Genomic DNA, 22597 nt, shown 5'->3' on the forward strand with positions numbered 1-22597 from the left:
CGGAGAGGTACCATCGAGAACTTTACAGCCTGGAGCTTGGCTGCAGCTCTCAAAGACCGAGTTCTCCGCATCCCCCAATTGCGACGTTTCATCTTCCTCATCACCACCTCCTCAGGCCCTTCCTTCTATTTTTCCATCTCATTGTTACGCCTAACTAACTCCATTCCCTCGTTTCTGTTATCTCATTACCTACTGCCTTCTCCTAGCGCTCTCCTCACGCGCCGACTCCGCTGGGCATCCCCGCGATGAAGTCACCGATCTCGCTCCTCAGCTTCCTCCTCGCCTCGACCTCCTTCACATCCGTATACGCCGCTTCCGACTCTTCCGGCTCGAAGGATGAGCTCGCTCCGTGCGTCGCGCGGTCTCCTACGACAGGTCTATACTATGATCTTAACGCGCTGACGGTCCACTCACCTCCGACCGACGGCGAGAAGACGCGCAAACACACTCGAGAAGATAGCTGGCACGCAAAGGGTTACGATTACAATGCGAACTTTACATTGAATATCTGTGGACCGGTGATCGAGAATCTCACAGACGTGGTGGGGATCGAAGAGCAGAATTGGCAGAATGTCAGCGCATACTACCGGAAGGAAGGGAAGACATATTCAATAGGGTTCGTCCATCGATGTTGTCGCGTGGATATAACTGACAGTGCACAGACAACAAGCGTCCGATCCATTCTTCCGAGGGCGAAAGCTCGTCATGAACTACACCGACGGCTCTCCGTGCGATGGCGAATACATCGGCAAGGGTTCGCATAACAAGTCAACGATCATCTCCTTCCTCTGCGACCGCGATGTGACGACGACTGCGCCAACAGTCTCTTTTGTCGGGACGATGGACTCGTGCACATACTTCTTTGAGGTTCGGAGCTCCGCCGCCTGTGGCGGCTATGGTCACGACCCTGCTGGACAGGGTCTATCGCCTGGTGGAATCTTCGGAATAATGTAGGTTCCGTCTGCAACCACTGCAACTACCACATACTAACTATTACAGCGCCCTCATCGCCGTCGCTGCCTACCTCGTCGGCGGCTGCGCCTACCAACGAACGGTCATGCACCAACGTGGCTGGCGCCAATGCCCGAACTACAGCCTCTGGGCAGGAATCGTCGACTTCTTGAAAGTAAGTCTTTTGGCATTGATACCATTCCGACGGACATCATTCAGGCACCGCCCATCACCATCGCACTCGACCAGGGACCCGAGCAATGCAAAGCTACCGGTATCACGGCTGGATTGAACGCTACTTGCTGGCCTTGCCCTTCACACAAGTCATCCTTTTCTTTATTGTTATAGATGTACCTACCTGCGCGTTGATCGCGATGTCACTCCTTGATCCTAAATTGGCCATACACGGCAGGGAAGACTATAGAACTCGAAGACAAGAGAATCAGCATGCTTACTTATCCTACCTCCTATCTCATTCATCCATCTGATCTGAACTTCCGTACCTCCAGTCTCCACTCAATCTCTTTCCATCATAAAAGCTAACAACTCTCCACCAGGACATGACGATCATCCTCCTCTCCTCCCTCGCCCGGCTCTTCCGCTTCCGCCGCGCACCAGCCGGCTACGCACCAGCCGGAGGACCAGGATCCTCCCGCGGCCGCCACGACCGCGACGCAGAGAACCGCCTAATTGACCAGCTGGACGAGGAGTGGGACGACTAACCGTACTCTGTACTCTGTACTTACTTGGTTATTATTCTATTGAGACAGAGGATAGATGGTAGTTAGAGCGAAGGAGGGTATTTGGGGAATTGGGGGCGGAATGTGGAAGAAGCACTGCGCTAGGCTAATGGGCTGTACTATGTGAATTATGGATTATGTATCTACTATGAGTATGAGTATGAGATGAATGACTGGATGGATGGATGGATGGACGGGCTATGAAATCAAACACTAGGATTGGGATTGAAGAAATGGATAGGGTTGTGTCTGTAACCAAGGCGTTGTATATATATATTTTTTGCACAAGACGAACTATCAATTTGGACCAAGTCACCCTCAATAATTTCGAAGTCGCTGAAAGAATTCTGAAAGATCAGGCTCAGCGTAGATATCGGACATATTCCATAGGTCTTTTGATATTGCATCGTACCTATGAAACTTCCACCCACTGAACCTTTGTCCCTCTTGTACTCCCTAGTCAAGAGGAGAGGGCCGTGATCTGAAGAACGTTATTCTTTTTTTGGAGCTTATATTCTAAAAAAATGAGCAGCACTACATCAACCAGCAGCATCATTGGTCTAGTGGTAGAATTCATCGTTGCCATCGATGAGGCCCGTGTTCGATTCACGGATGATGCACAGCAATTTCTTTTTTGCTCTTGGTATATTTCCCACCTCACTTTACCAACTTCTGTTTTATCAAGGTACTTAATACTGAGGCGGGGCCCTTGGACTCACCGATTCAGAGGTTGTTCAGATCGCGAAGGAGGGACAAGGCGGAATATCGTGCAGGGAACAACACGATTCTCTGAGGGCAATAGCATCGCGTTTGGGAGGAGATAGTCTAACTACCCTGAGCCGTCGAATTCTGTGGACTTGCCTTGGAATATTCACCGTAGGCGATAAATTTTGAGTCCAGTGACCAATCACTAATATGTCAGAGTCAAAAGTGGTCACAACTATACCCAGAGCTAAATCGCGTCGAATATTGTTGACATATATAACCTATATAACCTATAGCCCACCCTCAACCAGCCCTATAACTAAACGCGACCTCGCCAGAATGCCAAATATATCGGCTATATAGAAGAAACCAAGCTAAAGATACAGTAATCATCATCGAACGTTACGTTACAATCATCGTACACACACCACTGTTCTCCTCCTCCTCCTACTCCTTCATCTGCCCATGCCCATGCCCATGCCCATGCGGATGCCCCTGCCCCATCCCCGCCATCTTATACTCATACGTCGCCATCGGCGTATTCCCCGTCGTCGCGAAACCCCCCATATCCGGCGTCGTGGTATCAGGCTGAGACCCCGGATCCAGACCGGCGCTTGCGCCAATTGGATCTAGGTTGAACGGTAGGAACCACGCGCTGGGTTGATAGAACTCGCCTGTTCCTGACGGGGCGTTCGGGTCCATTTGGCCGGTGAAGATGGCTGCGGGATCAGCTGGCGGCGGCGGCGGGGGCGCGACGTCTACGCCGTTGATTGTGGGGAAGGAGGGTTGGTCGGGGACGTAAGAGGTGGGACTGGGTTTGAAGCCGGAGAAGGAGTCGTAGACGAATTGGCGGTCGAGTTGTGGGAGTTGGTCGGTGACGGGGATGGTGAAGTCGAAGGGGGCGTGGCCGAAGGTTTGGTGCTCGGGGCGGTTTTGGGAGTACATGGGTTGGGGGAAGCCGGTTCCTGAGGTTCCGAGGATGCCCGGGGAGGTTTCCATGTTGACGTCGACGATTTGTTGCGAGGCTGGGGTTGGTGTTGTTTGGTCGATGCCTGGGATGTCAATTCTGCTGCCGGCTCGGGATTGGCGGCGACGAGGGTGGCTGGGTTGAGGGGTGGGTGAGAGGCTGGCGAAGAAGTCTTCGACGCTTTGGAGGTCGGGTTTCTGGCTCATTACCGCCTCGTCGTCGTTCTTTCTGGGGTGGTGTTCTGCGTCTTCCCAGTGTTGTCTCGAGACGCCGTGCGGGTACTTGTCGAACCAGTCGCCGTACTGGAACATTGGAGTGACAGGGCCGTTTTGAGTTGCTACTGTGCCCTTGATCGCAGCATCTGCGAACTGTCGGTACCGGTCCTTGGCACTCTCGACCATGTAGTGGAACATGCCCCAGTACTTTTTCATTTTATTCAGGTAGCGGTATGTATAGCGCAGATTCTCCTTGGATCGCGCTTCGAGTTGTGTGTTCTTCGAGAAGATGCCCCAAATGTGGACAGTACTTGCCGAGTACGCGCAGTAACCAGCGAATGGGACTGTCAGGGGGTATGGAGTTGCATGGTTGATGAGCATAGATATATGGTGTGCCGCCTCCACCGCTGCTCGTCCTGCATTGCTGAGAAACGTCCGTGGCATATCGCGAGGAGGGCGTCCACCGGGTGAGAGCGGAATGGCGAATTGGTTGAGAAAGAGGGTGTTTTGATGGATGATAATGTGAAGGAAAAGGAATTGGTTAGCCACACGATCTGCGGCGTGCACTTGAAGGTTTTCGTAGGTGAAATGGAGGTGACTTGGGAGGGAGGCCGAAAAGTCTTCGATCTGCTTTCGTAGTCGCGAGTAGCCGGATTCTGGTGACCATAATGGATGATTATCTCGTCGCTTTCCACCGAGATTCAGATAATCGACTATCCTTCCCCAGATGACTACCGCGCGGATAATGTACGCCAACACGCCCATGTTCGACTTTGCATTCGATAACTGGCCAACATCTTCCGGCACAGGGTTAAGCACGTTGCCTTCGAGGTCTTCCGTTGGCCCCGGGATCTCCATCTGGAAGTGTGCTTCCTTGATCGGTAGCTGGATCTGAATGAACTTCTCGTTTCCAATCGGCGGTCGCTGACTGCCGGATGAATTATACCGGTCCATCAAGAAGCATGCCCACATCGTGCGCCTTCGAATTTCTCGATCAGTAAAACTCAATTGTGCACCGCCCCCGTTCGCCTGTGTTAGTAACGGATCATAGTCAAGCTCTCGATGCAGCTGCAAGGCGTACGCCATGCGCATGGCCTGGCCACCAAACGACCAACTCCGCCCACCATGGCACGTGCCGAACTCGTGCAGCCCCAAAAGCAAAAACACAGTCAGAATCGTAATGTTCGGCTCGTCGTGTCGTTTCAGTGCAATCGTAGCGGCCGGACTCGCCCAATTCTCCCCGCGTAAGAACGGAGGCTCGGAATTAATCTGCGGGTGTGTCGAAAAGCGAGCGGAGACCGCGCAAACAGCGAGAATCAGTACAGGAGGCACGGTTCGCGCCTTGAGTCTGCGCATAAAGCTTGGCTTATGCAGAAGCAAGTAAGACTGGCCGTAAACGCAATCGAAAAATACCTCTGCCAGGTGCTCTTGAATCTCCAACGAGGGGAGAAACTCGACTCCCTCAGTCATTAAACTCGGTCCGTCCGGCTTGCCCTCACGACGCATTGGGAACGTATCCTGCGGCCCGTTTCGAGTCGCGCGCCCCCATTCTTCCATTTCTGCTGCGAACGCTTCATCCGCCGACCGCTTCTTTTGACTCTTCGTCACCTGGCCCGGCTGCGGCGGGCGCACATTCGATCGTCCAATCGCAGCCATATCCCGAAGCTCGTCTTTCGGTATCGTCTTGATAACCCTGTCCTCCATCCGTTTCAACCGCTTGTCCAGCATCGCCATGTAATCCGTCCGAGGAGCAGCTTTGCGGGTGGTGACCTTGTAGACACAAGGGATCCGCGACCGAGAGCAATGCTTGCACGCTGGCTTCTCGCCAGAGCACCGAATCTTCTTCCGGCGACAAGCGATGCATGCAAGCGGTAGTCGCTTCCGCTCCTTCCCGGCCTTGGTCTTTGTCTCGCTCCATGCCGGCTTATCCCCTTGGTCCTGGTTTTGTAAGGGGTCGTCTCGGCCGTCTGGAGCTTGGTCCTGGCCTGTATAATGTGCAGAAAGGAGGTCGCCCGCTGTTTGGGCGCTGCCTGGCCCGCGCGAGCTGGCGGGGCTGTGTGACTCAAAATCGTCGGGGAGAGCGACGTCGTCGTGGCCGGCCATGGGAAGGGAGGAGATGGCCATGGGGGACTCGTCGGACTCGGTAGGGATCATGATGGGAGCGGGTTCCCCGGCGACGGGGAGATCATCGTTCGGCGGGAAGGCGAGGGAGGAAGAAGGGGAGGGGGTCCAGAATGACGAGTCGTGTGCGTGTGCGTGTGAGTGAGAGAGAGGATCGTGAATATCTGGAGGCGGAGAGCCGAAGACGGGGAAGAACGAGGGTTCGGTCTTGGCGTTGGCCTGGCTCACTGTCCGGGGGTCCATTAATAATCAATCAATATACTCGATAATAACCTCAGCAATAACCTCGATAGATCCTCTATCGGTATTGTACTGAGAGTCAGGAGCTATCTAGAATATGCCTGCTCCCGAAGCTCGACTACCTTCCCTCCACCCGATGTCATGAGGAATTGCGACGATCATCATTGGTGATCCCGAAAAAGCCGCTCCGGCTCAGAATTTGGGCGAACCAGCAAACCCACAGCAGATACTCTGGGGAATCCTGGCGATGATCGAGCGTCTACAGCAGCAGATGTGAGTGTCAACCGGAATTGCCCGACTGCGGCTCTTATTTCGGTTGTTATATGGTCAAAGCCACAGACTTTGACTTTCTCAAGGTCTCGTGCGCCTGAATTTAACTTTGGCCGACACGTGGACGTAGGCTTTGCATGTCTATTCTATACTCTAGTAACGATATCGAAACCCGAATGTGCCCCAATCTGTCAGTTCGTCGCTGTCATCTTGCCCGTGGACGGTTGACCGGATAAGTGGAGAGACTTCAGTGCTGCCTTGAGTGTTCTGCTGTTGACCATGAACTGCGCCTGATAATCCAGCATCTCCGTGGACTCCCTCTTCACGATCGCGTCGAGCATTGAGACGTTGGAGATAGATATGAAGCGAAAGCGCCAGCCCGGCCGCCAGCGCATAGCAGATCAGGATCGTTCGGAACGAGGTCTCGTAGCCTGGTGCTTCACTTGCTCTGAACAGATGCGGACCAGCGATATTACCGATGCAGTATGCGACGAACATCGAGCCCGTTATGGTCATTTTCTTCGTGACTCCTTTGTAGTTCGTCTGAGCCAGGGACATGGTGAGTGGTAAGGCGCCTGGACCCGTGGCTAAAAGAAAATATCCCAAGAGCTGGACGCCTAAGGAAACGTGGTAGACGCGCGCATAGACTAAGGTGCTTCCGACACCCGATACTGTCAGAACGCAAGCAATGAGGATGGAATTGAGGTTGCGAGTTCGGCCTGCGATCCATCCGGTGAGGGTCACTGTTGCACCGCTGAGGAGGCTAACAGGGATGTTGATCAATGTCGACTCCAAGGCCGTAAATCCAAAAGACTTGATAACGAGGTTGGCGAAGTTTTGGATGCCGCCGTTAGGCACTTGAGTCAAGGCAGCAACTCCGAGAAGGTGCCATGTTTTCGGATCGCGAAAGCACTCGACAGCTTGCTCTGGGTGCCACACGGTACCCTCTGTATGACCCGTTCCTTCAATGACGACTCGACGAGTGGCAACGGTCTTTTCTTCTTCGGTCAAAAAGGCTGCATCTGAAATACTGTCCGGGAGGAGAGTCAAGATTGCGAAGCCCCAGAGGAAAGTGGCAACACCCAGGATGATGAACATCCACATCCACGGTCGCAGAGGGTGGTCAATATGGCCAATAGCGTAGGCCAGGAGACTGGCTACAAGACCTCCGATAGAGTTGCCTGAGAACCAAATACCCGTCCGAATTGGGATCTCATCACGAGTGTACCATGAGGTTGTGATGAACATGAATGCAGGGGTTATAGTGGCCTCCGCTACGCCTAGGAAGAATCGCACAGCTAGCAAGCCGCCATACGTAGTACAGGCAGCGGTCAAAGCCACAACGGCGCCCCAGATTAATGTATCCAGAGCCAGGTATTTCGCAACCCGCACTCGTGGGATGAGGAAATTGGTAGGCTGTCTTGTCAGCTCCAGCCGTTAAGTGGCGGAAGGACGTACCCATTGCCAGAGCAGGAACCCGAAGTAGAAGATACTGGACACCCAGCTGTATTGTTGTCCAACGAGATGCTAATTTCATCAGCCCAGTCTATACGCAAGCGATGAGACATACCGTATCTTCGATGAGACCGAAGACCGAGGCACTGGACAGGATGGTTTTGTCCATAAAGCTGAGCATGTAGGTGGTGAACAACAGAGGAATCAGCCGGCGGTCGATCTTGCGCAAGACGCAAGACGGGGCGAGGGAGGCATCATCGTGATCTGAGCTCATTTGCAAGAAAAGTGCTGGTGTTGACAGGATGTGATGGAGGGGTTGGAGGAAGCAGTGTGATGGGGGGGGGTCTTATCAGTTGGAGACGAGGCTTATCGCGAGGGACCTACAGTAGTCAAGCAGCCATGCTTGGAATGACCTCCATCAACCACCCTCTGATGATCTCTATGAGATACTGTTGCTGCAGTAAGCCGATAGATAACTACTAAGCCACAGATTCTTGGTTGAGGACAAATTAGCAATGCCGACGCATTCAACTGCACAGGTGCAAAAACAGATATGTCCAAATCGGGTTAGATCGGATCTCGAGCGTGTGTTTATACGCGTCTGTGGTGAAGACACTGACCAAGCCCAACAACAGATTTGCTCTATCATCTTTCAACATATTCAAAATGGAGAAATCACAGAAATCCTCAAAACCTTCAAAGCAGATGGGCCCTCTCCAAACGCTAGAGAAAGCGCCAAAGACAAAACCACTACCATGTGACAGCAGTTTTCAACTATGGATGGACAAGATTCGTTAACTAGTTACTGGAAGTAGACGTGGGAAGGCAGGGATTATTTCATCCAAATCGGGTTAGATCCGGTTTGTTGGAACGCATGAAAGCCGCGTGAGGAGGTCGAAAACAACTACACCTATGTACAGAGACTACCTCGATCATCCAGTTCATCATGAAGAGAGCACATAGTACAAACCGGTGCTCAGAACACCAGAAGAAAAAGAGAAAGAAGAAGAAGAAGAACAAGAAGCAAAAGAACGACAGCGCGGCAGAAAATAACAGTCCGAAGAAGAACAACAGTGTGGTACAGAACAACAACGCGAATCAGAATAAAAGTGCGAAGCGCCAAAGACACAAATCACCCGAGGTCAATCCGCCAGATGAATTTGCACCGTGGTTCTATCGTTTAAAAGAGATCCTTTCGGACGAAGACCGTGACCCGGAGTCAGAAGACTTTGATGAAGACTTATCCGTGTCGGGAGAAGATGATTATGACCCAGCTGCTTCCGATTATGATTTGGACCCAGCAAAGATGTATAAGGGACCGGATGCCACTTTGTACTACGATCTCAACGAGTAGCGTTTGTGGCGGAAACAAGCAATTCAGGAAAAGAAAGCCAAAAAAGAGGCGCTTGTCAAGAAGCAAGAAGACCACGTTCGGAAAATCCACGAGCTCTTGAGCACCGGGCAACGGAAACCAGAAGCTCTGGGCACCACTACCAGCAAGCACTTCCGTCTGTACTCCACCGAGTATGTAAAGCACCTCTATGGCTTGGGCTTCCGAACGCCTTATATCGAGTTTTACCATCTTGATGCCAGTGAACTCCCACCAGGCGCAGACCCACAGAAGATGTACGGTCACATCTACTTCACCAGCGACATCAGCTATGATCTTGAGCCGTTATCCTTTCCCAAGCAAACAGGGCTGAAAAAGCTTGAATTGGAAGCCCTTGAATACTTCTATGACTTTCCCATCCAGTTCCTCAGCAATAACTACTTGAAGGTGAGCGTTAGTTCTGCATGTGTCTTCCGCGGCAGAGGCCCCCCGCCATTCGGTACACCGTCTGTCTTCGACTTTGTGGGTGTCCGGCGATATACGAAGAAAATAAAGCAAGAGCAAGAGAGATTGGAAAGACTCCAGGCACAACCCGCTGTATCACCGGAGAAGGAAATGAAGCAACGGCAAGATGAAGTACAAATTCTGCAGCCGCAGCGAGCCGTGTCACCGAGAGAATCCTGGTTCAGCAGGAATTTCTTGTGGAGTTAAGCCATAGAATGACTCGGCAAAGACCTGGAAGGTGGTAAGGACAATGTAAATGCGAATATGCTCGCGTGATTAGCATATATTTCTGACCAAGGACATTCTAGGTACGCTTCTTATCCGCCTTCTTCTTATACCGCACACCATGGCTGAGAAGAAGATACTTGGAAAACAGCCCCTCTGCGAAATCATCAAAGTGCTCATAGTCCACTCCCAGACGATACGCCGCCGCAATGCCCGAGATGCACGCAATCTCATGCATATTCTACTCTGGTCAGCACGCTTTCAGAACTCAATCAGAAGAAAAAAAAAACATACCACGAGCGTCCAAGCCCCCGCATAGGTCGTCCGATTCTTCCCATTAATAAACATCATCCCCGGTACAACCCTCACATAATGCTGCCACCGGTGGCCAAACTGATGCCACCACTTCTTCCCAAGAATCTTATCCTCATCAATCTCATCCCACGTCCACAGATCCTGCCTGTTCTTATCCAAGAAAATCGTCTGATACACATGCCGGTCCGCAGGCAACGGCGCATTACCCTCCCCGACAGCCTCACGGAACTGATGCTGATAGTTCGAGCAATCAAATCCCATCTCAATCTTATCCTGCTCCGCGTCGTAACTGTGGATGTAGTACATAGGATTAAACCCGGTCCAGCCATTCTTCTCACACGTGGACTTCTTCTTCGCAAAGGAGAGCTGCTCTTGTCGTTTCGAATTGCTTGCTTCCGCCGTAAGCTCGTCCTTCACCCCCGTCTCAAAGATACTGTTAAAGTATTCCGCATCACAATGCGTAACCGTCACATCATCATAAAACTTCACCCCGCCAAGCACCCACTTCTCCCTCCACGTCGCATGCCTCCCCAGCAGCTTCAGCGCCTCATCCGCCGGCACAGCAAGCACCATCTCGTCAAACCGCTCAGTATGCTGCTCCCCATCCCGATGGATCGTCAAAACCACACCATCTTTGTTGTTTCTCTCAACAACCCCGACCTCCGTCTCCAGCAGAATGTTCACCCCCTTCTGCTTCAAATCTTCACTCCAAACGCTATAAAACTCCCCCAGGTTCGGAAACGTATACATCGTCGGCAGATTACTCAACAGCGCATCCTGGTCATAACTCCAAAGCCCCATCTGCGGATCATCAATCAGCCTCTCCAGCAGCGCACCAGGCACATTCGGCGCCTGCTGCCCGGTCCCCAAAAACAGCGCAAGCAGGGGTAAAAGCATGCGGTTCCCAAACTCCGTGCTGAACCGGAACAGTTTCAAAATCACCTTCAGCGGCAGCACTCCCAAAACCGGTAATCCAAATTTAATACATTTGAGCACCCAGTTCAACTTCTTGATCTCCGGCTTGAATTTATCGATTAGCGGGGACGGAAACACGTTGCTGAAGAACGCGTCGACGCCCTTCCCGAAGGAGACTTGCAGCTTCACTTCGCGCTCGTGGAAATTTTGCTCGTGGAAGAAGTGGAAGGTGTGTTTGAAGATGCTACTGCCGCCTTGCACGCCGTCGTTGAGCCACGATCCGCCGAATTTGCTGCCGTCTAGCGGGAGGGTTGTGGCTTGCCCGCCTGTTTGGCTGACGCTGTCGATTAGGGTTATGGAGTATTGATTAGGGTGTTTGGCGAGGGAGGCGGCGCAAGACTGGTGGTTAGTTAATACTGGGGTCTATCAAATGAGGAGGTAGGTAGGGTTAATGAGGGGATAGAGATATGGTGTATGGTGGTTGGTGGGAATCTCGGCTTTGGGCTTGCGGGGGAGTGGGCTTACCATCCCTGCTGCGCCGGCGCCGATGATGGCGATGCGCTTTCTTTGCTGGTTCGCCATCGAGTTAGATTTTATTCTCGAGCAACTACTCTAACAGAGCAAGACGAGGACTCGAATATTTAATGCGCCGTGGTTCATCAGGTTGTACAGTTACGTGGAATGTGGTGATGTCATGCCAGCAACATAGATGCAATCCAGTTACACTGTAAATCTTCCCCACGATTAACCAATAATAAGTCCTCATCGTCGATAAGATCGATAGGCTAAGTTTAACTCTATTTTTCTAGATGTGGGGGCTGTTAATTGCGCAATGTATGCGATACGAAATAGTGGGTAGGTATATCTAATATCTAACATCTAAAAAAACATGCGCGGGGATGTAGCTCAGCACGGCCATAGAGAACCTTGGGCCCCGTCATCTGCCCTCGAAAGGGCCTAATTAGGGCGTGAGATCCATAAAGAGGCTGTTGCGGAAATCGGAGCCTTCGAGCTCCCTGCCTGACATGTTGAATACACGTTCCTGCGCCTAAAACTCCGTACATAGACTAGTTAGATTGCAGAGCGAGAGGACTCTTGATAGAATAGTACAGCTGTGCGTTGATCCGAGCCTGCTGGTAGCCTTGGTATTCGAGGTTCTTTCAAGTTTCAGCAACCCCAGTCTGTCAAGTCGACGTGGCACCAATCACCAGCTCTACGCTCATCTCTATGCTAGCCGTGGCTATTAGGACAAAGAGTGCAGTTACACACCTGCCCAGGGCAACCTTCCTCCACGGAGTAAAGCAAAGCGTCCGCTAGCTTCCATGACAGTCTCCCATCTTATATGAGTTACTCTCAGCTTCCTCCTTACTACCAGCTACTCCCACCCAAACACCCCCCCCATGACAACCATGAACCCCGTTACCGAAATCTGCTTCTTCACCTTCATCCCCACGGCGGACCTCAAGAAAGTCGCAGCCGGCGTGGACGCCATTCCAAGCCGGCCACCAGGCATCCGGACGGTCCGATAGGGCGCTGACGAGCACGACCCGACCAAGGTCCAGTTTCTGGCAAGTATGTAGTCTCAATCCGCCCCTCCAGGGCAAAGTGACACACGATGTTCTCTTCTTGTTAGATTGGGATGATATCCGATGCCATGAGCAATTCACTCGGTCCGGCGCTGACTACGAGGCTGTCGGGGATATACTGACACCGGCTCTTGCTGCGCCCCCGGTTGTCTTCCATGCGAGTCTGGACCAGGAGATTCTTGCTGCTGTTATGGACGCCCCGGTTGTTGAGTTGGTAACGTTCTATCATGTATCAGATGTGTTTCAAGATATCCTAAGACGGGAGTTGTCTTCGAAATTCGATCTGTTTGTGGACGCTCCTGTTGTTGAGGCGCTTGCGCAGCAGCCTGGTGGTGCAGAGGGGCCTGCGCATTTCCCTGCTATTGCTGTTACTGGGGAGTCGGGTGTTGAGCGTTCTCAGGAGTATACCTTTCCGGGCTGCGAGGGGGTTGAGAGGCGTTATGTGAGGTACTTGGCCTGAATAAGAGGGTTTCTGTCTAACTGGAGATGGATTGAGGTTGTATTTGAGAGTTTACGCGGGATAGACTAGTGCGTACACTCGAGCTTCTGTACACAAGCGTAGGTCCAAGCCTAGTTGTAAGCTGACCTTTGAATTCACCGGAAAGTCGGTCACAACATTCACTCTGCCAGCTTCTGCTATGGCGTGGCTAGCCAATCTCCTCAGATTCTCCGTTCTTGGGTCCGTTCCAGCGGCGAGAGGAGAAAGCCAACGGGCGAGTAAGCCGGGTGGACGCAGGCATCCATGAAAAAGAGTAGACAGCAAACAAAGAAAGTACCCAGGCTGACGTGGACTCGACGCTGTACCTAAGGTACTGACTACTGTAGCTAGAGTAATTTATCATTTCTTCAACACATACTCCTGCCACTCTTGCTACGAAAGCAGCCCCCTCCTTGACTACAGTCCCAACCACAACCCTAACCATGGCCCTCCGCCTGCTAATCACCAGCTCCCGCAAACCCGGCCTCACCCCAGAACAATTCAAAGAACACTACGAGAATCACGCAGAGCTAATCAAGCGCTTGGCTGGAGATACCTTTCCTCTCTCTCACCGCCGCATTTACATCGCGCGGACTACGACCAACACCAATACTTTGTCTACCGGTACGGATGACGCTACACCGCGCAACGCTACCACCCCAGCGACTGTGCTGCGCGGGACGCAAACGCAGTTTGATTTCGACGCCACTGCCGAACTGACTTTTGAGAGTCAAGCGGCGTTTGACTGCTTCGTCGCGAGGCTTCAAGAGCCTGAGAATGCGGCGCAGATTGAGGCGGATGAGGAGGGGTTCTTGGAAAGGTCGAGTGTTGGGATTGTTTTTGTTGGGGACGTGACTGAGACAGTGCGGTGATGGGATGGGATGGCTACGGGAGGGAGGAATATGAGCGCGCCAGGGTTTGAAGCAAGCTTTTATTTGTCTGTTGAGATGGCCTATGGCATATTTTGTACCTCCTCCTAGACTCGCAAGGATGCAACATTCTCTGAATTACTAGAAGTCTTCTATGCCCTCTGGCTCTTCAACCCAACTTGAAGACCATCTCCTCACAGCATGGTATCCGGTTTCTTCTGATCCCCAAGTACGACCGGCATCTTGATCACATGCACCTGGTTCAATCTCGCATCCACACTCAGCAACCAGAGCCCCCCGAGCTACACAGTTGCTGCTTAGAATCGTGTGCGCTAAGGCGCGGGACTTACTGCTCCTTCGGTCGACCGAGCTGACGAGGCGGATTGCCATCAGTCAAAGACGACACGATCTCCTCGCCGAGGACATGGAGGTTCCAAATAGGAAAGACGATCCAAGCGCCACTGTCCGCGTCAGCAATAATCCTCAAACCATCGCATCTAAATCAAGAAAACATACTTGAGCAACAGCCACGCAGCCATATTCCAAAACTCGTTATGGCCGATATTCGAGAACCCGGAGTAATATTCCTGGATCCCTGCATTCCATTCCATTAGCCCCGCCCTCACGAGTCATAGATCAAAAAAACATACAATACAGCAACGTCTTCGACACCGTCCCAACAGACGAACTAAACGCCGCCAGCAGCGCCGTAGCACCAGCCCGCCCGCCAACAACCTTATCCGTAGCCAGCAGCCAGGAAAGCGTACTCCTGGGTTCTCGCGAGCCCGCAGCTGGGCGTCCCTGGGTGTATACAATCCAGAGGTAGTACAGATAGCCCGCAGTCTCGATAAGGTTGAGGATTGTCTGCGCGGCAGTAAACCCGTTTTGGAGATTGTATGCGGGCCACCCGTAGATGTAGTCGACGGTGCTGTACCACGCGTACCCGGACCACAAGGCGTGCCATTTCCCGCCGGGCATGGAGTGTGGCCTGCAGAGCACGTAGCCTGAGTCCCAGAGGACGAGAGGGGTTGAGATGAGCAGCCAGAGAGTGACGGCGGTTGTGGGGACGTGGAACCAGGTGGAGTCGGGGGAGGCGCTGGGGTGATGGCGGTTTGAGGCCATGGTGGTGGACTGGTTTGGGCTATTGATAGTATATGTATGAGAGTAGTGTAGGAGGGGAGAAGAATATCAACAGCAAACGGCGGGCAATTTAAGGAGGTGGGTGCGGTGGGAACATGCTGGCGACTGGCGTGAGGGGAAGGCCGAAACCCCGAGATTACCGTGATGGCTCTCTGCGAATTCGTATTGTGTAACGTGCCTTACCACTTCGAGATGCTTACTACTGGTGCAGATATTACAGTGCATTATACGCGCCAGGTGACAGCTCCAGCTCTCTCTGTTGCAAAGCATGGCCAGAAAGTTGTGTCCATGGAAATTTTGACCAGAGAAAAGAGCCTCGTGATGGGTCCAGTCACGTGACGGCAATTTTCTCCTGATCGCATCGCAGTTTTGGATCCCAGCAACCCACACAGTTGCAGCCATGGACTCGGCAATAGAACAAAAGGTGAGTTCCTCACTCGCTATTAGAGCTTACTCTGATTATTCCAGCGGCTGGATAAACTCGCCCGGATCAGGGACAACCAGCGCAAGAGTAGAGCCCGGAGACAGGATCATCTCCGCGAGTTGGAGCACAAGGTCCACGCCCTGCAGACCGAGCTCGATCGTAAAGACGTCGAAGGTCGCCTTGCGATGCAAAAGCTCGAGGCCGAGAACCGCAAACTCAGAGATTTACTGTGCTCCTCAGGCGTTCCAGCCGAAGCTTTGGAGATGTATCTGCAGAGGACTGACAATCCAATGACGACGCGAAAGGTCGCGATTCCAGCACTTCAGCATCCTCCAAGTGCCCTACCACAGTCAGCGGTATCTACCTGCTCTCGACCTGTATCTGGCGCTTCGACTCCGATAGCCGACAGAGCAGCGGACCATACTGTAGCCACGACGACCGAGAAAATGCCTACAGCATGCGAGACTCAATCACGACCTATCAAAACTGAAGAATGCCAACAGCCAGAGATACCATCCTTCTGCGCATGCCCTCCTGGAGAAGGTCCCGAGGGCTTGCCGATAAGCGAGAGCACCCTCAACACAACTTTCTGTGCGATTGCAGAAAGGTTGGTGGATCAGTACAACTCACGCGGCGTGGATGTCTCGGAGATTCGCCGCAAGCTGCGAGAAGGCTTCTTTAGAGGCACATCGGAAGAGGGATGCAGAGTGCACAACCAGATTCTGTTCCAGGTCTTGGATGAGATTAGCAATCACTGAACTGGACAACTCAAGAAGGACGCCTTTCCAGCATCTTTTACTCACTAGGGATCCTGCAGTCGACTTGCGGACCTCTTGATTATCGCACTCGATATCTCCCGATTACGATTTCGTTGGTTCGGACCATGTGCGCCGTGCGGCCACCGGCTCGTAACCGAGTGTCCCATCATCCAGGAAAGGGGAGGTATTCGCTTTCCTTGAAACAGAAGCTTTGTCAGATTGACAAATCCAAGGTTGATAAGCGCCAACAGCAGACCCAAGTAGCAGGCTTGCAGCAGCAGCAGAGCACGCACCACCGCACCAATGGCCTGTGCGTTGACGTGCGACAAGGCCAGCGCAGTCGATCGATGATGCAGCCGGTTCTCTGCTGGAAGATCTCATGAGCATCATGTGTCGCTGCAATGGCAGTCTAGTAGGCTACAAAGGAGGAGGAACAACCTGACTCCGTAACTTCGTATTGGAAGTCAGATCTCGGTTGTTCCCCGCGCCACTTTTTAGTCGACGAGCTCAATCTCACGGTTTCACCATCTATTGCACTTTTCGGAGAATGCTCGCCATCGAGTATGATAGGGCTGGGGCTTGACCTTATTAATCCCGTCCCCGTATCAGCATTCTGTGTGGAAATGGCCGAAAACATCCAGCGTGGAAGGGCACGATGTCCCTTATCGAAATAATCTACACGTCGTAGCTGTGGCCAATTTCAAGGCTGCAGCGTCCTCGAACCACATGTAGCCAGATAGATTCCATTCCATATGAGCTTGTTGACACTGCGTCGGATGTATCGGAACGTTCTGCATGCCCTGGGTCACGCGAGCAAGTCTCGCTTGAACAATATCAATAACTCGCTTGAACTCATTTGATCAGGTCCGTATGCTGTGCCCCGACCCAAGCACCTCCACTGTAGCGACCGCATCGTGGCTACCGTGGTCGTGTGAGGTTAAGGCGTGTTGATGTTGATCATTGGCTGTAACAAGGCCAGTCCCTGTCATGGCTGACGGCTGCGCGGCTCCTCCCTGTGCCGCGCGGACGGAAGTTTCGTTCGTCCGACATATACACAGGGGTTTATACGGAGTATACCCTTGCATAGATCAATCTCTCCACCAATCACCGATACCTGCGCCGTGCCGACTGTCCCAGGTAGCCTAATAGGCTTGATAGAATCCCGCAGATCCCTGCTGTGTCGTATACTACCTGTCCACTACCTGCTTCCTTCGGTCTATAAAGATGCGCAGATGAACAGAACTGTCCAGCTACAACACTCCGCTATCATCTTGTTCATTACACAAAAATATACCAACATGTCAGTAACAGCAACAGCCACCTCCCTCGCCAGCGCCCGTTACGGACCCCCCCAATTCTCTCCATCAACAAACACAACCACTTCTTCTCTCCCAGAAACCCTCCTCACAATCCTCACCCACGAATCCTGCCGCTCCTTCCTCCCCACCCCCCTCCCCCCCTCAACCCTCCCAACCCTAACAGCAGCCGCCCAAAGCGCCTCCACCTCCTCCCTTCTCCAAACCTACGACATCATCGCCGTCCAAGACCCCCAGCGCAAATCCCTCCTCGCATCGCTTTCCGAATCCCAGCCCTTCATCAATCAGGCTCCCCTCCTGCTCATTTTCTGTCCCAGCCTCCGCCGCCTGGAGAATCTGTCGACGCTGTACAATACCCAGCCGAAAGCCCTCGATACCATGGAGATGTTCATCACGTGTACCGTTGACGCCGCGATCGCGGGGCAGAACGTTGTTTTTGCAGCGGAGAGCCTGGGGTTGGGGGCTTGTTATGTCGGTGCGATTAGGAACGATATGGAGCGGGTTTGTGAGGTGCTGGGTTTGCCGAGGTTGACGTATCCGGTGTTTGGGATTGCCGTTGGGTATCCGGAGAGACTCTCTGGCTCTGATTCTGGCGCAGGAAGTGGGAATGGGATCAAGCCCCGTTTGCCAATGGGGGAGATACTCCATGATGAGGTGTGGAGTGAGGATCTTGAGAGGCAGAGGGGGAATATTGAGGCTTATGATGCGGTGCTGGGGGAGTTCTATCTCGGGCAGCGGAAGGGGGGGAGGGATGGGTGGGGGAGGTTTGTGGCGAGGATTGCGGCGAGGAGGGAGATGGATGGGAAGGAGAGGGTTAGGGGCGTTTTGGAGGGACAGGGGTTTAAATTTGAGTAGGGTGTCCATGTTGAAACGGTTGGGTTGTTTAGGTCTGCTAGGAGGTGGGCATTTTTGTAAAGGCAACGGCAGTTGGAATTTCTACACATAGTAATACCATGTTCTCATTCAGATTCTAAGATATTGATGTCGACATTCTTGGTATCCATTATAGTAGCCAATCACTCCCAAAATTTATCATCCTCTTTCAAGGCCTGTTTTTCTGGCAAACACCCTGACACTTCTCCCTTCTCCTGGATATAGCTTGTCTTGCGGTTCGAACTCACATGATTACTCTTTCACTACGAGTGTCTCACGCACGAAATCAAGCATGTCCCTCGATAATCTAGACCCGTAGCCTCAACCATCTACTCAAAGAACCTCACAGCCCTCACCCTTTAAAATGCCCCGCGAGAGCCTTATAGTCCATCATGCAAATCCCCGGCTGGCCACATTGCTGAGGGCTTAGTAGTTTTGTCGCTCATTACCTCATACACAAATAGTATAGACGACACCACGCGTAATGCAAGGACGATGCCAGTTAGTAAAGATATATTAAGGCCTTCCGTTCTAGCGGCTTCTTTTTTATCTTCATATTATGCCATTTGTTTAGCGCAGAGAATGGCTGTTGCAATGCGTACAATGGCCACCCAATTCCCCTCATTGAACCCTGCACTGAACCCGTGCGCTTTCTCTTGGACGACTGCATATGGTCCAATAAAATACACGTAAAGAGCTGCATTTCTTGCTCAAGCTGATACAGTGCTGCTTAGCCTAGATTTCAATAACCCCTCGGAAGCCCCAAGCGTGCCTGAGATAAGGACAGCAATCTGTCCAGCCCACACACGTAGCCCTAACGTCCGGGCGTCTGCAACAATCAACAACGGCTTCCAATCCCTGCCCTCGGCAGTATTTACCATTTCAAATCCGTCTGCGCCAAGCTGTCTCGGCGCGGGGCAGCTCCAGCTCCAGCTGATCCTATGCAGTGCCTATTTAGGGCACAAGGCCCCGCATCGAGATCACTTTATCGATTGATATTTAACCACCCCCCGAGAGACGACTAGACCTCACAAGCATGGTCACCAACGACCCCAATCCGAGCTCCCAAACACCAACACCCCCTCTCCGCTCCATCCCCCTGACCTCCGGCTCCGCCGCCATCCTCTCCATCCTCCACGCAGACGGCTGCGTCGTCATCAAAAACGTCCTCACCCCGTCCCAAATCAGCACAATAAACACCGAAATCGACCCGCCCATGTCCACCCTCCAGCCGGGCTCCGTCCACGCCGACCCCACCATCCGCGCCTTCCACGGCGCGCACACAAAACGCCTCACAAACCTCGTCACGCACAGCCGCATCTTCCGCGACTTCCTTCTCGACCACGACACCATCCACGAGATCTGCGAAGCTATCTTCCGCGCCCAGTCAGGAGACTACTGGCAAACAACGGCGCAAGTCATCGACATCGGCCCCGCCGAGCCCGCCCAGCCCTTGCATCGCGATATGATGCAGTACCCCGTCTTCATGGACGCGGGGCCTCTGGGCCCGGAAGCAGCGGTGAATTTCATGGTCGCGCTGACGCCCTTTACAGCCGCTAACGGTGCAACGCGCGTGATCCCGGGGAGTCATAACGATACCAATATGTGGGAATATGACTTTCCCGAACGGGCAATCCCTGCGGTAATGGATGCCGGTGATATTTTGTTGATTAGCGGGAAGACGATCCACGGCGGGGGCGCGAATACCACGGATACTGTGCGGAGGGGCATTGCGTGGGGCATCCAGGCATGTTATCTTGTTCCTGAGGAGGCGTATCCGTTTTTTGTGGACTTGGAGCTTGTGAAGACACTCTCGAAGAGGGCGCAGAGGATGTTGGGGTTTCGGTCTGTTTTTCCTAGGGGGAGTCCTGGGGTTTGGATGATGGATTATCGGGATGTTGCGGAGCGTTTGGGGATTTGAGGGGTGCTCCTGTCTAGGTAGGTGATGGTTCTCTTCTTTTGGTGCTAGAAATACCCGCATGACTTGATGGCTAATTTCCTTGTCTCCTGCAGTTACCTGAGTCCTTTGTCAATCGCTCACGGACAGGATCAATAAATGGCAATTCCACTGTACACCCTCTAACATACGGCTCGAGGTTTGTCTAAGATTGCAGCCCCGCCCAGTCCCACGCCCTCTGTCCGTTCTTGCATAGACCTGTGATGCCCCATTTCTGTACGCCCACGGGCAGTTGCGCCTCTGCATAGTTTCCTGAACACCCAAAGAACATGTCCAGAGCTCTCCGGTGATCTAGCTTACCAGACCGAGTGGTTGGGACAGCTTCAGCCTCGCTCAGAACATACAACAACGTCGGTAGCTTGTAAAGGGGCAGAAAGTTGGACAGATCGTGACGCAGCATGGCAATCGTCAATGTGTCACACACTGGTCTTGTACGAACAACAGCTCCGACTTGGGACTGGCACGTGGGGTCTGATACCGCTAGAATGTACGCTTCTTCGATGTATGAGAGGCGGGAGATGGCGGATTCGACTTCGATTACGGGGATGACGAGTCCTCGGAACCGTACGACTGGTGAGATATCAGTATCACTGATAAATGGGGACATCTTTTCTAGCTTACAGTCTGCCTTTGCCCGGCCGTCAATGACTAGGCAGCCGTCCTCACGGCTGTGCGCTATGTCTCCAGACCGAAAGGTCCCGCCGTCGAAAACCGCCTGCGTAGCAGGGATATCATTGAGGTACCTGGTACCTCAGTAGCAGCCCCTCAAACTAGAAGAAAGGAGCAAACTCACCCCTTGAACATCGTCGGGGTCTTCACCAGCATCTCGCCCTGCGACCCATCGCTCAACCGCACCTCAACCCCGGAAACAGGTCGCCCAATGCACGCCTACAAGTCCATCCAAGTCATTAGCCATCCTGTAAACACATTAAGAATTGCACTTACATTCACATCAAGTCCACCCCCCACAGTCGAACAAATCACCGCCCCGGCCTCTGTACTCGCATACGCAACCTCCAACCCCCTCCCATCCCTAATCTTAAACCAAAACTCCTTAACCGCCCCCGGCGGCATCCACCCCGTACTCTGCGCCACCCGAACCCCACGCAACCCCTGTAAATACCGACTTAATCCCCCCTCATCAAGCCCACACAGCACATCCTGATAAAATACCATCATGCCAACCCACTCCCTCGCCGCAAGACTCACAATCGAGATATCCCCCCTCCGTAATCGGTTCCAGACTTCTGCTGGCCGTGACGAGGAAGTCTGATCCATGATTACGATCTTGCTGCCGGAAACAAGACACTCCGTCACGCGCCGGATTGATCCCACCCAGGATATCGGGCGGTTGAGGAGGAATGTATCGGAGTGGAGACAGGGGGTTGCGAAGCCCTGCCCGGCGTAGAAGAAGCGGCGGGCGTGAAGGACGCCCTTGGGGGGACCGGTTGTGCCGGAGGTGAAGAGGATGAGGGCGGGGGTTTCGGGGGGGATGGTTAGGGTTGGATTTAGGTGGAAGTTTCCTGGTGGTGTGTTCTGGTGGTTCTCTCTGATTGGGCCTGTTTCCTTGGCTGCCTGAGTTGGGATGTGGATTGTCGGTATGTCTGTGTATTGGATTGCCTGGGTGAGTGATTCCTGTCCAGTTCCTGTGAGGATGCAGGTGATGTTGTATTTGGAGATGAGCTCGGATGCTTCGGAGGGGAGCAGGCCCGTTGCTGTGTGAGGTTAGTCTTCTTTTCGCTACAATGCTATATGGCAGATGTACGTACGGAAAGGGACAATTGCCGCACCGAGAGCAAGACAGGTGACTAAGGAAACTATGAATTCGTAGTTTCCTGGCATGAGTGTGGCGATGAAGACGTTGTCATCGCGTATAGTTCCGTTGGTGTCAAAAAGGCTGTCGGGCAAAGTCTGCCAAATTGAATCGCGTAAAGCCTCTACATCATGCAGTAGCTGGAGATATGTAGCTTGGATGCCGAGTGTTTCGTCGCTGATGATTACCTTGGTGTGTAGTTGTGCATTGTGTAGTAGTTTCTCGAAGAAAGGGTCTTTGGGAAACCCGCCCTTGTTGATCTGTCCCATTGGAGAGGAGAGAGCTAGGCTTACGGTAGTCGCAGAAGCTTTTAACGTTCCAAAGTCAAGTCCCATAAGAGCTGGATATCTTTGTTGGACCCTCCTGCAGAAAAGAAAGTAGAGGTTCGGCTGTAGATTCTACTCGGCTTTCGACCCAGTGAAGGTTCTGA

General features: G+C 52.8%; 13 protein-coding genes and 1 non-coding gene across 14 annotated transcripts; 8 read left to right on the top strand and 6 right to left on the bottom strand.

Moving 5' to 3' along the window:
• Positions 1-78: 78 nt before the first annotated feature.
• Positions 79-1465, top strand: BJY04DRAFT_200711 (putative vacuolar sorting receptor (Mrl1)). The gene is made up of 3 exons (XM_073712977.1): positions 79-616; positions 663-950; positions 1000-1465. The coding sequence occupies exons 1-3, from the start codon at positions 246-248 to the stop codon at positions 1241-1243; spliced, it is 903 nt and encodes a 300-aa protein (XP_073565812.1). The 5' UTR covers positions 79-245; the 3' UTR covers positions 1244-1465.
• Positions 1466-2240: 775 nt separating this feature from the next.
• Positions 2241-2311, top strand: BJY04DRAFT_t147. Its single transcript has one exon. It is a non-coding gene; the product is annotated as a tRNA-Gly (tRNA).
• A 532-nt stretch (positions 2312-2843) lies between these two features.
• BJY04DRAFT_210893 (putative C6 transcription factor) lies at positions 2844-5732 on the bottom strand (the record flags this gene model as incomplete). Its single annotated transcript, XM_073714324.1, has 1 exon — positions 2844-5732. One exon carries the CDS (start codon positions 5730-5732, stop codon positions 2844-2846), a length of 2889 nt encoding a protein of 962 aa, XP_073565813.1.
• Positions 5733-6362: 630 nt separating this feature from the next.
• On the bottom strand, positions 6363-7938 carry BJY04DRAFT_223485 (major facilitator superfamily domain-containing protein; the record flags this gene model as incomplete). Its single annotated transcript, XM_073717700.1, has 3 exons — positions 6363-7625; positions 7668-7736; positions 7780-7938. The coding sequence occupies 3 exons, from the start codon at positions 7936-7938 to the stop codon at positions 6363-6365; spliced, it is 1491 nt and encodes a 496-aa protein (XP_073565814.1).
• Positions 7939-8610: 672 nt separating this feature from the next.
• On the top strand, positions 8611-9018 carry BJY04DRAFT_223486 (uncharacterized protein; the record flags this gene model as incomplete). The annotated part of the gene is made up of 1 exon (XM_073717701.1): positions 8611-9018. One exon carries the CDS (start codon positions 8611-8613, stop codon positions 9016-9018), a length of 408 nt encoding a protein of 135 aa, XP_073565815.1.
• A 784-nt stretch (positions 9019-9802) lies between these two features.
• On the bottom strand, positions 9803-11535 carry BJY04DRAFT_223487 (putative flavin-containing amine oxidasedehydrogenase; the record flags this gene model as incomplete). Its single annotated transcript, XM_073717702.1, has 3 exons — positions 9803-9964; positions 10018-11352; positions 11479-11535. 3 exons carry the CDS (start codon positions 11533-11535, stop codon positions 9803-9805), a joined length of 1554 nt encoding a protein of 517 aa, XP_073565816.1.
• An 827-nt stretch (positions 11536-12362) lies between these two features.
• BJY04DRAFT_223488 (uncharacterized protein) lies at positions 12363-12999 on the top strand (the record flags this gene model as incomplete). The annotated part of the gene is made up of 2 exons (XM_073717703.1): positions 12363-12473; positions 12553-12999. The coding sequence occupies 2 exons, from the start codon at positions 12363-12365 to the stop codon at positions 12997-12999; spliced, it is 558 nt and encodes a 185-aa protein (XP_073565817.1).
• Positions 13000-13460: 461 nt separating this feature from the next.
• On the top strand, positions 13461-13889 carry BJY04DRAFT_223489 (EthD domain-containing protein; the record flags this gene model as incomplete). Its single annotated transcript, XM_073717704.1, has 1 exon — positions 13461-13889. One exon carries the CDS (start codon positions 13461-13463, stop codon positions 13887-13889), a length of 429 nt encoding a protein of 142 aa, XP_073565818.1.
• A 171-nt stretch (positions 13890-14060) lies between these two features.
• On the bottom strand, positions 14061-15277 carry BJY04DRAFT_149282 (uncharacterized protein). The gene is made up of 3 exons (XM_073708853.1): positions 14537-15277; positions 14403-14481; positions 14061-14347 (listed from the first exon to the last, which is right to left on the bottom strand). The coding sequence occupies exons 1-3, from the start codon at positions 15006-15008 to the stop codon at positions 14233-14235; spliced, it is 666 nt and encodes a 221-aa protein (XP_073565819.1). The 5' UTR covers positions 15009-15277; the 3' UTR covers positions 14061-14232.
• A 149-nt stretch (positions 15278-15426) lies between these two features.
• On the top strand, positions 15427-16208 carry BJY04DRAFT_223491 (bZIP transcription factor; the record flags this gene model as incomplete). Its single annotated transcript, XM_073717705.1, has 2 exons — positions 15427-15450; positions 15495-16208. 2 exons carry the CDS (start codon positions 15427-15429, stop codon positions 16206-16208), a joined length of 738 nt encoding a protein of 245 aa, XP_073565820.1.
• A 51-nt stretch (positions 16209-16259) lies between these two features.
• BJY04DRAFT_149290 (uncharacterized protein) lies at positions 16260-16779 on the bottom strand. The gene has a single exon (XM_073708854.1). The coding sequence runs from the start codon at positions 16596-16598 to the stop codon at positions 16311-16313; it is 288 nt and encodes a 95-aa protein (XP_073565821.1). The 5' UTR covers positions 16599-16779; the 3' UTR covers positions 16260-16310.
• Positions 16780-17506: 727 nt separating this feature from the next.
• On the top strand, positions 17507-18439 carry BJY04DRAFT_232020 (Nitroreductase-like protein; the record flags this gene model as incomplete). Its single annotated transcript, XM_073719675.1, has 3 exons — positions 17507-17546; positions 17604-18288; positions 18412-18439. The coding sequence occupies 3 exons, from the start codon at positions 17507-17509 to the stop codon at positions 18437-18439; spliced, it is 753 nt and encodes a 250-aa protein (XP_073565822.1).
• A 994-nt stretch (positions 18440-19433) lies between these two features.
• On the top strand, positions 19434-20318 carry BJY04DRAFT_223493 (phytanoyl-CoA dioxygenase family protein; the record flags this gene model as incomplete). Its single annotated transcript, XM_073717706.1, has 1 exon — positions 19434-20318. One exon carries the CDS (start codon positions 19434-19436, stop codon positions 20316-20318), a length of 885 nt encoding a protein of 294 aa, XP_073565823.1.
• A 181-nt stretch (positions 20319-20499) lies between these two features.
• BJY04DRAFT_232021 (class I adenylate-forming enzyme family protein) lies at positions 20500-22436 on the bottom strand (the record flags this gene model as incomplete). Its single annotated transcript, XM_073719676.1, has 5 exons — positions 20500-20924; positions 20976-21097; positions 21148-21242; positions 21300-22069; positions 22124-22436. The coding sequence occupies 5 exons, from the start codon at positions 22434-22436 to the stop codon at positions 20500-20502; spliced, it is 1725 nt and encodes a 574-aa protein (XP_073565824.1).
• Positions 22437-22597: the final 161 nt, after the last annotated feature.

The sequence above is a fragment of the Aspergillus karnatakaensis genome, assembly GCF_047715665.1.
Source record: "Aspergillus karnatakaensis strain CBS 102800 unplaced genomic scaffold BJY04scaffold_73, whole genome shotgun sequence".
Taxonomy (NCBI): domain Eukaryota; kingdom Fungi; phylum Ascomycota; class Eurotiomycetes; order Eurotiales; family Aspergillaceae; genus Aspergillus; species Aspergillus karnatakaensis.

Coding starts and splice junctions, on each gene's coding strand:
- BJY04DRAFT_200711 (XM_073712977.1), top strand. CDS start 246: ATGAAGTCACCGATCTCGCTCCTCAGCTTCCTCCTCGCCTCGACCTCC. Junction 617..662: donor GGGAAGACATATTCAATAGG/GTTCGTCCATCG, acceptor GACAGTGCACAG/ACAACAAGCGTCCGATCCAT. Junction 951..999: donor GGTGGAATCTTCGGAATAAT/GTAGGTTCCGTC, acceptor TAACTATTACAG/CGCCCTCATCGCCGTCGCTG.
- BJY04DRAFT_149282 (XM_073708853.1), bottom strand. CDS start 15,008: ATGGCCTCAAACCGCCATCACCCCAGCGCCTCCCCCGACTCCACCTGG. Junction 14,482..14,536: donor GTCGAAGACGTTGCTGTATT/GTATGTTTTTTT, acceptor AATGGAATGCAG/GGATCCAGGAATATTACTCC. Junction 14,348..14,402: donor GCTGCGTGGCTGTTGCTCAA/GTATGTTTTCTT, acceptor TGACGCGGACAG/TGGCGCTTGGATCGTCTTTC.
- BJY04DRAFT_149290 (XM_073708854.1), bottom strand. CDS start 16,598: ATGATGCTCATGAGATCTTCCAGCAGAGAACCGGCTGCATCATCGATC.